The following is a 13973-nucleotide window of genomic DNA, read 5'->3' on the forward strand; positions in this document are numbered from 1 at the left end:
TGTCTATCATACCACCTGGACCATCATTAAAAATGTCCTGGAAAATGATCTCTGGAAAAGAGTGGGACCTGATGGTGTAGAGTGAGGCTGAAGATGAAAGAAAAAAAGGTAAAAAGTCAAATAACAGTATGCTGATGGCATAGTTGCCGTAGTATCTTATGTGAGAGGCACATGCTGCTTCACATCGACACATTGACACTGAGCCTTTCTATTTGGGGATGTTGCATCAGCTTGTTTTTTTACACTTCATCCATAATGCAGTCGTTTTTGGGGGTTTTTTTTAGGAGGAAATGTGTTTCTGTGGGCACAAGTCAAAGATATTTTTTATTTTAAGTGTTTTAAATATAAAGGCTGGAGGCCTTCAATGTAGAGAAGTGAAAAATAGATTTTATTTGCTCGATATGTGCATCAATGCAGGCAAACCTCGTAGTCCTCCTCAGGTAGCATCAGTGCTACATGAGGAGTTGCTGCCTGTCTGAAGCGGTGGAAGAAGAGGATTCTTCTGCTGTTGTGTAGACAGTGTGACAATGGTTGGAAAAAGAGGTTAGTCCAGAGGAATATGTGAACCAGCTGATTAAATGACACCTCCAACGCCGTTGAGAAAAACACACAATCCTATTTACTATTCCCACGAAGCACTGATCCATTGGTTGTAACAGAATATATTCCAGGCTCACCCTGAACACACACACTCTCTCTCTCTCACACACACACACACACACACACACACACACACACACACACAGCCTTACTGTCATTCTGTTTAGCCTCAAGCGTGTACAAAAATGTGTTTTGTCACATACTGAAATATCATTGCAAGGACATAAAGATGTATACTTAAAGCCCAAAGAGATGATATTTAGATGGTTCGATTGTTCACAGCTCAGCTTTTCAGGATGTCTGAAATTTGCTACAGTACTTGTTCATACAGGACGCGTCAAAGACCTCAGAGCGGCTTTGTGAACGCCTCTTTTTAGAAATCACTGTATCTGTGTTTGCGTTCAAATCTGTAACATCTGTAACCTCCAGCTTTAGTAGTTCATGCCAGCTAATCTAAATCCATTAAGTGGGCCCCATGATGCCAAAAGAATTTAACCTCATCTAAGAAAGCACAACTGGTTACAGAAGTAAGAAAACACAGATAAATGAACATCTGCTCAGCTATGTGGCCCTTGGTCACGGCTTTGTCAACTTAACTCTCCTCCTCCTCGTAATTATTACTGTCGCTGGCGTGTCAGAACACGATTGCCAGGTGATTCCTGCCTGTATGTTTCATTTAGCTCTGAGGTGATGAGCATTGTGTGTGTGTGTGTGTGTGTGTGTGTCTGAGTTTGCAGAAGTTGGTCCTGTTTATGGCTGTTGAGGAATTCTGTTTGCATTGTGCAGACTTGTGCACTTTAGAGGAAGGTATTATACCTGCTCATATGTGTGCAGTGAGAAAGAGGGAAAGAAAAGCATACAGGGAGAGGGAGAAGGAGAGAGGTGTGCCCCTGTGTGAGCCAGGCAGGCCTGTAGCCTCATGCCAGCTCTGTGCCGCTGCTGGCTGACGTCATGGAAAGAGGCATCAGACTCTGAACTCAACGCGGCTGGGAACAACCAGCAGTGAAGGCTACAGTTAACTGCAATCAGCCACGCTGCGCTGGCTCATCGTGACCCCTGTTCACACACAATGCACTCACTGTGTCTTCTGGTCCGTCGCCTGCTATTTGGTTATGAACTCTTCCAACTGTGATGACTTTTTCCCCGAAAAACCTCAGCAGACATGAAAAAGAAAAGCACATTGTATGTTTAATACAGTATAATGTCACGACTTCTGCTTTGAGATGACTTGGAAAGAATCCAAAGGCTGTTTCAACACTGGAAAACTTTGCTCTCACACCCAATGGATGGAATCGTTTTGAGCATAAAGTCACGTCTTGTCTTCAGGAAGTGTTTAAGAAAGCTTGAAACTGGTGTTGCCAATTCACGTGGTAACACCCCCAAAAATGCCACGTGCATTGCTGCTCCACTGCGGCTGTATGCATTCCACACCGACTGTCAGCAACAAGTTGATTGTTGCCGACTTGTGAGGAAAGAGCTGTCTCATTTTCTATGTGACAAACCTGATCACCCGTGTAGTTCCACTCCAACATCCTGGAAAATAAACAATAAAAGCCGTTAAACTGGCTTTTATAGAGGTGCGACTCCAGCGAAAGGCATTTTCAAAAAGGTTTCCTGTTTGTACCTGCGCACTTCCTACATGTTTTTGTGTGTTTGTGTGTGTGTGTCTTCTATTTGTTGCATGCTGTTGTTCAGTTTATCTGAGCAGGTGAGAACAAAGATGTCTGCAAATTCACAGGAAGTCTCTCTTTTAAGAGAACTGCAGTGCATTTCTGCAAGTGAGAATGTGATCTTAGTCATTCATGGGACTCTCCTTCTGAGTGGAAGGATTTCAGTGTGTAAAGAATCATTAACACCTGGCAGTTTGCACATACTCATACATGCAAATGAAAATGAAACAAAAAGAGAGTGTGTGCTCTCGCTCATTCAGCTTTTTCTTTTTGAAGTTTTTGCCTCTCATTTCCTTCTGATGAGATCGAGACGAATCAGAGCCTGTGTCAGGGCACTCACCCTGTCTCAGGATATCCCAGTCATTTACACGTAAGCAAAGTAGGGTCATTTGCCTGCCCCGCATGTGTGCAGTAGAATCTGGAATCTGGCAGTGCTGCTGCGGTAGTGTAAACAGTGCTTTGCATTGCACCACACTGAATTGAACAATCCCACAGCCGATTTGCATTGGAAACTTCTCTGGAGCGTCACGGGCCAGCGATAGTGTCAGGTCCCCACATCCAGTCATGTGATCTGGAAACTGCAAAGTTGAAGGTCATCAGAGAGTTCATTGTTTTGATGCTGCTTTTAAATGCCCGATCGGTGATTATAATATGGCTGACGTTGAAACCACAGGCCTGCCTGACATAGAGATATATTGGAATTAAAGCCTTTTGATTTAATGACTAATATCTCTTCTTAGAAAAATTCGTTTGATGACCTCCAGATTGTCCCATGTTTTCCAAGTTATGTTCACAGAATCTGTTGAGTGAGCGGTCAGTAAAGCATCAGCTCACAAACTCTTCAGATCCCAGTGATTATGTTTTTCCCCTAAATAGGAACCATGAAATAAGACTCAGGCTCTCCTGATTAGTCCTCATCAAAGGCCCTCTCTGTCTCGTAGATGATATCTAGTGCACAGCGCGGCTTTTGACCTAGTTTGTGAAGACAAAACGAACTGTTAAAAGACCAACTTATATTCTTCATCATAAATTGAATTACAAGCTGTCAGGACTTCCAAATATGAATCACCCGTGTAAAAATGTCAGTTTTGATATCTCTTCATCCTTAGTTGTGACTCAGTAGAAAGTTCTTAAGATGCGGAGGCGTTTGCTGATACAACGCTGAGCTGATCGTTCACTCATCAGATCGAGTTCTTTAGAAACATTGTTAGCTTATTAGTATGTTTCCCAGCATGCGTTATTTTTGGGTTAAAAGTCCACAGAAAGCCGTCCGTATACCATTTGGATTCAGTGCACCTTCTTGAACTGCCTTCAGTGCTTCCACTTCAGCTGAAACTTCTACTCCATTTACCACAAAACACCTCTGCTGACATTTCAAGTGCTCTCACTTCTCAGATCTTCACCTTGAACATAAAAAGAAACCTTCTTCAGCTCTTTTAAGCTTTCACTGTTCACGCACACTTCACTACTGTACACCTGCTTTCAGTGCCTCCAGTGTGGCTGACACTTTGAAACTGATCTTCAGTTCATCTGGCGCTGATTTCCTTCCCAGACTTCATTTTAACTGACACTTCCAGCTTCATTAATCACCTCTGTTTTGACCAACATGTCGACTTCTTTCAGAGCTTACCCCGAAACTTCAAATCCTTTCAGTACTTTCACTTCAACCAACGCTCCGCTCAGTGGTTACGCTTTAGTTGACACGTCGACTTCATTCATTGCTCGCCCTCAAATGGAAACTGCTTCTTTCACGGCTTCCTTTTTTAATTGCTAATTCAACTCCTTTTGGAGTCATTGCAGTCAGCTGCCACTTCAACTACAGAACCATCTGCTTGGGCTGTTTTAGATGTCTCAACGGCAAGTTATCAGCAGCATGCACGTGTGCTTTTTCTCCAGATATGTAAAGTAACGGTTGAGGTTTATGTGTCTTTTAATAGATGTAGTCTTCTCTCTGATCTACATTAAAACAATGAAAACCGTAATGGCCGAGTAACAGATTGTACATTTGAAAGAAACTGGCTTTGAATAGATTTTAGAAGGGCACCACATACTGTAACAGGCCTCCTCCTCCTCCAGGATACATGCATGCACCGTTTGGCAAATATGTAACTGAGACAAATGGGATCCTCCTCTGAATTCAGATGTTATCGACAATCAGGTCACAGTAAGATGAAGAGATGAGAGGAAGAGAGAGAGAAGAGGACACACCTCCATATCAAACATATCAGTGTCTGACATCCTTGTTAGGTTGAGAAATGGTCCCATATGGCAGCGCTCTGTTAGTCATGTCAGTCACCGTCAGACAGGCTTTCTCACCACTGGCCCAGCAGCTGTCACTGTCTGAGGGTTGTTTAGAGAGGCCGCTACTGTTGTTGCCGATCGTAAAATCAGTTTTTATAGGTACAGTATTTGGCATGTCAATATTTCGGTCGCTGCTCAACCCAAATGTCAATAGCAGTGGTGGATTTAATTGGATATTGGTCACAGGTTTGCTCTTTGCCAAAGTAAAGTCAGGCCACTCGGTGTTTTTTTTTTTTTGATAGTATTGGTGTTTCTGCTAATGAAATTACCACACGCACACTGTCTGTTTGCCGACGTAGGCCTGAATTTACAGCCTGGAAAGACAAATAGAATGCAGTCGATTAACACGAGCACATGCGTGTTGGTGTGTGCGCACACGCACGCACCTCCCACCTGTCACACTGCAGCCTGACATTAGTTGCAAGCTCCTTGAGAGTGTGACCTTTTCCGTCGCGAGTTGATAGGTCCACTAATCTTTTCAAGTTTGAGCCGCTGTAGGTCCCCGCTCCTGGGTCATCGGGCTAAGTGACAAGCCATAGGTTGATGGAAAATCCATAGTGTTATTGCCATACATTACTTTTATTTGATTGGACCTGCAGTGAGCTTAATGTAAGGCAGGGGTGGGGTGCTGGTGAAGTAGCAAGGCTCCGTTCGGGTCTGGGGGGACCATTTGCAGCTCCTCCGCCCCCCCCCCCCCCCCCCCCCCCCAGTACCCGGTGACGTTGATGTATGTCCTCTGCCTGCCATCTATAGGCCCGACCTGTGAGTGCTTGTGAGTGCTCTAAATCACTCTGTGGTATTGATTTTCCATTAGAGGTCAGCCACTCTGAACACCTCTGACAGGGTGCTCACAAACACCTCGCCAAGCATAAGAGGGCATGTTGAAGGAAAGCAACATGAGGTCATGTGACTCTGGATGGGCTAGCTCGCAGGAAGTGAGTCTTAGCACTATTTCTTAGTTGCAGAACCTTCACGCAGGTTTCTATTAATTTCACCACGCCTTCTTTTTTCTGCCGCAGCCCGTATTCACGCGAGTGTTTTCCACATTCTAACAAGCATTCCTGACATATTCCTGCAGCAGTGGAATTGTTACTGGTGCAGTGAGTGATGTGTCTGCACGAGTGGTGACGTGTGAGCATCCGTCACACCCTTCTGTACATAAACACTGTGCTGCAGGCACATCCCCGGTGGTAGATGAAGAGCGGCCGACGTTATGCTTGTGGAACAAGCTCACTAAGTGCCCTCTGCCTACATTAGCAAGGCACTTTGTCTTGTGTAAATACAGTAGCATGTCACAGAGCCGAGTTAGGAAGAATTGTAGAGGCCCGGGCGCCACGCTCGTATAGGCTTTGTGCTCGACTGAATAATTCAACTTAAGGTTTGTTTATTATGAGCAAATGGGCTTCCTGTAGTGTTGTTACAGCTGTTATGGATGCACTTGCACTGAAACATGGAGTGCTTTGGAACTGCTTGCCCCCTTCCCTCCTTTTTGACATGTGTTTTTTTTCTCCCTTTCCTTACAGACAGTCCAATCACATAAGCCTCACTTCTTGGCAGTGCACTGTCAAGAAGTGGGTGGGAAGAATTATGAGGCGTCCATGTCACACGTGGATTGTTTTGTAAAGTAAGTATAGCGCTCCGGATGTGGTCACTTGCCGAATTGCTTTGATTATACTGGTAAGAGCCGAGCAGAGTCTATGATCAGGAAACACCCACATAGAGGAGTGCTCTGTCTTAACCTGAACGGACTACTCCCCCCACTGGTGGCATCACAGCTGTACGTCTGCACAGCGAAATATGATGCTGTCTTTGTGCAGAATGGACCTTACAGTGTAAGACTTGGATGAGGACAAATAGTCACTTGATTGAATTATTCGAGTTCTTTTAAGTTTGCATCCACTTTAAGAAACTCTGCTTTTTGATGTGATTGACATTTCCTGATATAACTCTGTGTGTGTGTGTGCGCCTGTGTTCTGTCCCTCAGAGAGCTGTTGTCCAGTGATGCCATGAAGGAGTACAGCAGAGCCCGCGTCTACCTCGATGAGAACTACAAATCCCAGGAGCATTTCACTGTAAGTGCTCTTTGATGCATTGCTGTCGCGTCCACGTTTATCAGAAGGTACAGACAAACTCTTGTAATTTGACGTGGTTTTTCGTTTAGGCTTGATGCACACATGTTGGATTAGGGATGAATCACACGCTCAACGGTGATTTGATTCAGTTAGATTTGTCAAATTGGCAATGCGGTTCAAGATTATTAGCTTTCTTTCCTCAGTAAACCCATTTCAGTCTATTCAAACTGGAAGTGGGCTTTCAAACAGATGTAAAGCCTGAAAATCTTCTATATAATTGAATAATTTAACAAGTCAAGCAGATTCTTGCCTTTTAGCAGTGTTTCCTTTTCTTAGCCTGGTCACTCTTAACAGCACCAGTTTCATGAATCATCACACTTTTTTTATAGTCTCGTACTTTCAGTCTTGACAGACCCCCGTTTCTCCGAATTCCCATGTCACTAACAAGGAAACACGCCATTTTGTGAGCGCTGCTCTTAAATTCGGACACTGTGGTGCAATGTCAGCTTGTGCTTAAAATGACACCAGCCATTTGGTACAGATAAAAAATAAACTGTGAACTGTCGCCTCTGTGCATGCATGTTAGGTGTGAAAAGGCTGGGCACAAGTGTCAGATGCAGCCAAAAGTCTGTACTGAACGTTGACCGTGGCGTTTGGTTTTGAATAGCTGACGATGAGTTTAAGTTCACAATCATCTGAGTTGTTTGGCTTATTCAGATCTGAATACAGCATAAACTTAGACCCTCAAGTTCCAGCTTAATATTCTTATAACAGAATGCTGCCTGCAACTTTTCTCTCAATGTGTAGTAATAGCAGATGGCCACCAGATGGCAGTAGATATTTGGAAATAATTCTGTTGTCAGCACTCAGGTTAAAAACTTCTTAAATCTTTTGGGACTCCTTCTTTATTGATTTTCATTATTTATTGGAAAACCCACAAATTCCTTATTTATATATCTATGTTTTCAAAACTACTAAGTTCTGATACAATTAATTTTAAAGAAATGGGTGTGCAGGTTAAAAACACCTTAACTCAAATGGTAAAACAAAGATGTCAATGCAGATATGTCCAGTTTTTAAAAGGATCCAGTCCAGTTGTGGGTTAATGTGTCACACTGTCCTCTGGATCATGGATCATACATGTTAATATACCATCATCTTTCCTGTTTAACTGATACATCAATAAATGATACTAACATCCATGCATATAATTTGGCCAAGTTCTGAAGGGTGCTTGTGGTAGAACCTTTAATCGTCCTGAATGAGCCTTTTCATTCATTTATTTGTTCCACAGCTGAATAGATGTTTTGTGTGTGGCCTCTTGGTGGAGCCAGAGACTCAAACCTGCCAGCAGTAGCAGACTTCAGCCCAGTGCTGTGTAACCGTCATGTGCTTTACAAGGAAACATGGTTTTAAGTGCAGTTTTATGTCCGGTGCTTAATTGACAGACCACAGGTATGTCAGGTGATCATCTCTGCATTCCCAGGACGTAATGTGGAACAAAGCACTACAGAATAACACATCGACGTTGGTCCAGATGTGGACTTTGGTCCCAGTTTGTCTGTGATCACTGAGTTGTGTGTGTCTTGGTTCTCCTCCATGTTTTCAGCGTTATCACCACGCTACGCTGCACCTCCACAAACGCTCATAAATCACAGCACCCACTGAGTCACATTTGCTCTTTTCAAAAAAATATTACTAACACTGGCCTTTAGAAAATATAATTATCTGCCATTTCATATAAGCGCTGCTAATATCCCGGCATTATGAGCTGTTTATTTAATGGTGTTTGTCTATAGATTAACCTTTTTGTTGTATTTTCATTTTCGTCAAATAGAGATGGCAGTTTGTGCTTCTCTTTGTGAATCAGTCAGTGGAAAGGGAAACATCTGATGTGCTTTCTATGATGTTGATATTGAAATCCTGGCAACAGTAAATATGAATAGACTCTCCAGTCTTTCTCACACAGGGCTTGCCATTTAGCTTTGATGACATCACCCATATTTGTTTTCTCAATCTTCGATTTTTTTTCCCCCGTGCTCCGGGGATAATTGTTTGTTGTCTGCCCCGCCTGTCAATTTTCAGATAATGTAAGTGGGAACACTTTTCTGGGTCCAGAGCCTCCGCTTTGTACGAGTGTGTGTTTTGTTGTGTTTTCGTAGGCAGCTCTGTGTGTGTGTGTGTGTGTGTGTGTGTGTGTGTGTGTGTGTGTGTGGTTTCTTTGGAAGCAGACGAGTGAATATTGTGGATGAGTGCGGGTGCAGTAATGTGGCGAGTGTATGGTAAAGGCCACTGAGATTGTTTACATGCCTGCCCAGTGTGAGAATGTGTTTGAACTGGGAGAGAGGAATGATTGATAAATGAATGTGGGAAGTCCTTTTTTTTTTTTTTTTTTTTTTTTTACAGCTGTCGTTGGGCCTGAGAAACTGTATTAATCAATTAGACAATGTACACAAACTCAAGCACAAATACCCCAAAAATCACCGGTTCCAGCATCTCAGATGTGATTTTTTTTTTCTTATTCAGCTATGATTGAATTGAATTGTGGCTGAAAATAAGAGTTATTTTCATTGTTGATGAATCTCCTGGTTATTTCTCGATTAGTCAATCAGTTGTTTGGTCTATGAAATGGTGGTAAAATGGTGAAAAATGCTGAGCGATGTTTCTCAAAGCCCAAAATGACGTCCTTAAATGTCTTGTTTTGTCCACAACCCAAAGATATTCACTTTACTGTCATAAGGCAGTTAAGAAACCAGAAAATATTCACATTTAAGAAGCTGGAATCAGACAACTTCGCCTTTTTTTCCTTAAAAAATTACTGAAACTAATCAATCAATTAACAGTTGCCGATTAATTTAATAGTTATAGTGCGCTTTGGGCTTTAGAGTTTGGAGTTTTGATTGGACAAACAGTCAGTTTTGTGCTCAGTTTGCTAAATTGTGAGAGCTATTTTTTTTTCCTACTTTCTAACATTATATAGACTAAAACATTAATCGAGAAAGTATTCAGCTCATATATACATAATGAAAATAATCATTAGTTAAAGCCCCAGCTGTGCTTAAATCTGGAGAAATGTCTTTAAATGGCATTGTTTCAAATACTGTAGAAATGGCTAAACCAAATCCCCTTTAAGGTTTTGACAGTTTCAAAATCTTGAGGACAAAAAGTCACTAGTTTAGTCAGAAAAACTGAATTGAAATGAACTTTTCTATTTGTTGGGCAAAAACAATTCATTTTGCAAATTAGGACAGATTTCCAAATTCCACCTGCTGATACAGAATCTAAAACGCAGCGGCTGGAGGAAGCTGCGGCTTTGTCTGTTTACTGTCTCTTCATTTCTCTAAATCAAACTCGGATCATTTCTTGATGTTAAAATGCTACATGTACCACCTTGATGCTGAATCTGAACGATGAGAAGTCCAGGCGGGCCAGAGCTCCTCCTCTCCTCCCAGAGGAAGGCAGCGGTGATGAGGAAGAGCTTGACTGACACGTCCCCCCTACGGCTGAGCCCGGGCCTGGTGTTTTACAGCCCTGTTAAGGTATACAGCAGGTAAAATGTCAATTAGGAAGGCCCGCCCTGATAACTCAACTCCCAATCCACTTGTTCTTGGCCATTAATATTTATCGTGGGCCTGGCCCTGGAGCTGCAGCCCATGTCATCTGCAATGATGTGTGTTAATGTTACCGCTTCCTGACACGCTCTCCTACTCTGGTGTCTGTACGGCTTAACAGAAACGCCTGCAAACCTGCGCACATACCGCCGTCACACAGTCTAATCAAGCTATCCACATACACAGACAGTGACACACAGCAGCACACACTGCCTCCTCAGCCCTCAGTTGTTCCAGGGCATTTTAATGGGAAATTAAAGGCATCCCTCATGTCTGTGGTCCGCAGGACAGGAATGAGAGCAGCGACAGAGGATAAATCAGGCTCTGTGGCTTGACAGGACACCGCTGTCTCCTTTTACCCCACCGTCGTGTGTGTATGCATGCATCCCCGCCCGTGTGTGTGTGTTTGTACTTGTGCTGCTTTCACCCTAGGATGCAGTGTTATAGTGTGTAAGCACTTTGTCCTGACCAATTTGTGTCATGGCTCTAAAACACTCAGAGCAAGTTCAGAGCAAGCTGTTTGCAGTTTGTGATTTCATTATCATGGAGTCAGTGTCTGATGTTAGAGTGTACACAAACTGCAAATGGCAATAGACTTGTAATGAAAAGCAGGCAGCGGTCGAGCATAAATCCCAACTTAGAAAAAGTCTTTAGATTTGACTGGATTTTAGTGTGGTTGCTGTGAGCATATGCAGTCATTTTATTTTATTTGGAATAAGAGGTGTGACTGTCAGGTTGAATTAAATGCATTCATTTAATGTGAAATAAAAAAACCCCAATAATAAAACCACCCAGGCTTTGTCTTGAAGTAAATTAGGATTTTAAGAGACATTCATTTGCAGTGAATGAGCTTCTCTGGGCTGATCCGATCAGAGAAGGACAGGATGACACACAGTGGAAGCCTGAGGTCAGATTCCTAATTTATATGGCATCCAGTTTCAAACAAATTGCATTTGAAGTGCTCTACAGGGGAAATAAAAAGCAAATCGGTCCGGAACAAAAAAAGAGAGAAAATGGAGAAGAGCCAAAGAACCAAAAAATGTTTGACGTGACACAGAAATAAAAACAACCAAATTACATAGTAACAATAATGATACACAACCAAGTTAGTTGAATGCTTAACTGAATAAAAGTGTCTTCAGATGTGGTAAGCAGATATGCTGTTCCATACTTTTTGAACAACTGCTCAATGCAGTCAGACCAGATTTAGAATAAGCTCTCTGGCTCGGATAGTCGCCGGCTCTCGAGGAAGCAGACGGGTTTCCTTGTCAAAAACCATTAAGACAAAAAGTGTGCTTGAGAACAGAGCCGCTCAGGTTAAACAAGTGCTGCTGACAAAACCCAAAAACCCGTTTAGAGGCTGTCTCTTAAGAAAGTTTCACATTGGAAATTTAAGAGAAAATCATCAACAGCATCAGCAAGATGCCTCGTTTTCGTCTCTCCTGCCCACGCTGCCGTCGCCTGATCTCTGGTCAGCGGAGCAGCCCTGTCAGTAGCTGCCAGCAGCTCTGCCTCACTCTGCTCCAGAGGTGAGTCCTTAATTCTCCTCCAGGCAGCGTGCTGTAATGCAATCATCAGTACCGCTCTGCTCGGCCAGGAATTTATGAACACTTAGTGTCCCTCTGTGCTGACAGGGCCTCAGCGCCAGTGTGTTTACGGTATTGCCCAGAAATGCGTGTCACTTGCATTTATCACCCCCTTTTTTTTCTTTACTGCATCCTATATCACCCCCCCCCCCCCCCCCCACCACCACCACCACCACCACCACCTTTTTTATGATGAAACAAAACCAGGTTGCATATAGACATTATATACTTTCCAGAGAAAGTGGGGTCATAGAGGAAGGGTCTCTGTGTACAGTCTGTTGGTTTTACACACAGAGGTTAACTAGCAGGAGCAGACCCCCTCCTCCCTCCCTCCCTCCCTCCCTCCTTCCTCCACCTCTCAGCCTCTGTGTTTAAAAAGACCACAGCAGGCACATAAGCAGGTTAAAATATTGCTAACTAAATCTAAGAGAGCTCTTATTTCAATATGGTGAGAAGTACGGCACCGACTGAGGCCACTTGAATGGAGTAGATGTCAGCACGGTAATATCGCCGGGCCATAACTCTCCGCGGCCATCACTCATACTCTCAGGGCAGACATAAGTGCAGACACACACATATATAGTGACAAAGCTGAATAAACACTGGCGCGAGCACTCGCCCTGAAACACACACACATACACACTCAGGACATAGGTTGAGCGACAATCAATGAATCTGCCATCAGACGTGAGTTATGAGGCAGAGAGAGTGGGCATTCCCACTGTGAAAATATTTTGACTGAAAATGTAGATATAATTAATAGATTGTGTAAAGAGGTGGAGAAATTGATGCATTTATTACAAGGAGTCAAATCTGGGGGAAGTGAGCCTTTTGGCCTCCTGGATCACTGCAGCGGCTGTGGGCTGCTCTCATACACACTTAGACGTCCACAACCACATAAACGGCGCTCTGATAGAGTGTTTACCTCTGTGTGTGTGTGTGTGTGTGTGTGTGTGCGCATGCGCGCTGGCCGAGGGGAGTAAATCAGTTGTGTTGGAGGTGGAGGTGTTGTTGTCCTGCGGTGGAAGGTGGGATGTTGTGTTGGTGTGTGTGTGGTAGGGGTTTGTGTGTGGGGGGGTGGGGTGGTGGTGGTGGTGGTGGGGTCTCCAGCCACAGATAATGATGTGATTCCAGCATGAGGCGGGCCGGGTGTACCTCGCCACCGTCCATTATGATGTGCGGCCCCCAGCCACCGAGGGGGCAGAGTGAAGGTGAGCCTGTCATATCGATCTTTTTAGTGCTAAAATATGAGCCACTTTACTCTGCTCCCCGGCGCAGTGATGTGAAAAATAATAACTCGGACCCAAATTAAAAATATTGATCGCTTAGGAGGTGTTGAGAGCAAATAAACACCCTCTGAAGGATTTTTATCCCCCCCCTCTCGCCCTCCTCCCTCCTCCGTCTTGTTCCTCCCTGCACAGTGAAAGGGCCGGGTCAGGGATGGCGTCTGAACTGTAAAAACAGCTCACCGTGTTGTTGCTCAGTCGTCTTCATGATCACCTCCTACCAGCCTCTTGATGCTCTTTATTGTTTCCCGACACAAATCAACAAGCAACCATCTTTTCAGCTACTCTCTAACACTGATTGATCGGGTTTTGACTCCATAATCTGGCATTAGCTCGGCTCCATTCAGGTACACCCCCCTGCCCCCCGCCCCCCCCACCCCACCTCGAGTCATAATTTTTTGCACATCCGAGCTTGACTTTTTTATACCTTCCCGCTGTAACAGATGAGCTGACACGGGGCCATCAAACGGGTGGGAAAACAATTGCCACAAGGTTAATTTTATTGCCTGCTCCATGCATTTGTGAGCAGGCGGGAGGTGTCCTCTGCCCGGGTCCTGATGAATGGCTGCAGCGAGCGGGCAGGAATGAAAATGAGAGGGGAGAGGCCAGGCACGGGGAGCCAGAGTCCCGCCGCTCCCACCTGAAATTGAAATTTTTCTGACATGCTCAAAATTGGTATTCTGATATATAAGAGAGTCGATGTTCCATTTAGTTTGATGATGAAAGCCGTCATGTGTCCCAGTCAATTGCATTTTACGACACCCACTTTACCTCATACGTCCGAAGAAGGTTAATATCCGCACATCCTAAATGGCGGATGTCAGATTGTCCAGAGTCTGTAGGAAAA

At 43.9% G+C, this 13973-nt stretch overlaps 1 protein-coding gene across 2 annotated transcripts in view; it reads left to right on the top strand.

Moving 5' to 3' along the window:
• Nucleotides 1–13973, top strand: part of inpp5a (inositol polyphosphate-5-phosphatase A) — a 127083-nt gene that overhangs the window by 35941 nt on the left and 77169 nt on the right. For both annotated transcript variants that reach the window (XM_076742611.1, XM_076742610.1), the window contains exons 3-4: nt 6095–6195; nt 6556–6643. In XM_076742611.1, coding sequence (XP_076598726.1) covers nt 6095–6195; nt 6556–6643 — 189 coding nt within the window. The remainder of the gene's footprint in view (nt 1–6094; nt 6196–6555; nt 6644–13973) is intronic.

This window comes from Chaetodon auriga, chromosome 11 (assembly GCF_051107435.1).
Source record: "Chaetodon auriga isolate fChaAug3 chromosome 11, fChaAug3.hap1, whole genome shotgun sequence".
NCBI classification, from domain to species: Eukaryota; Metazoa; Chordata; class Actinopteri; order Chaetodontiformes; family Chaetodontidae; genus Chaetodon; species Chaetodon auriga.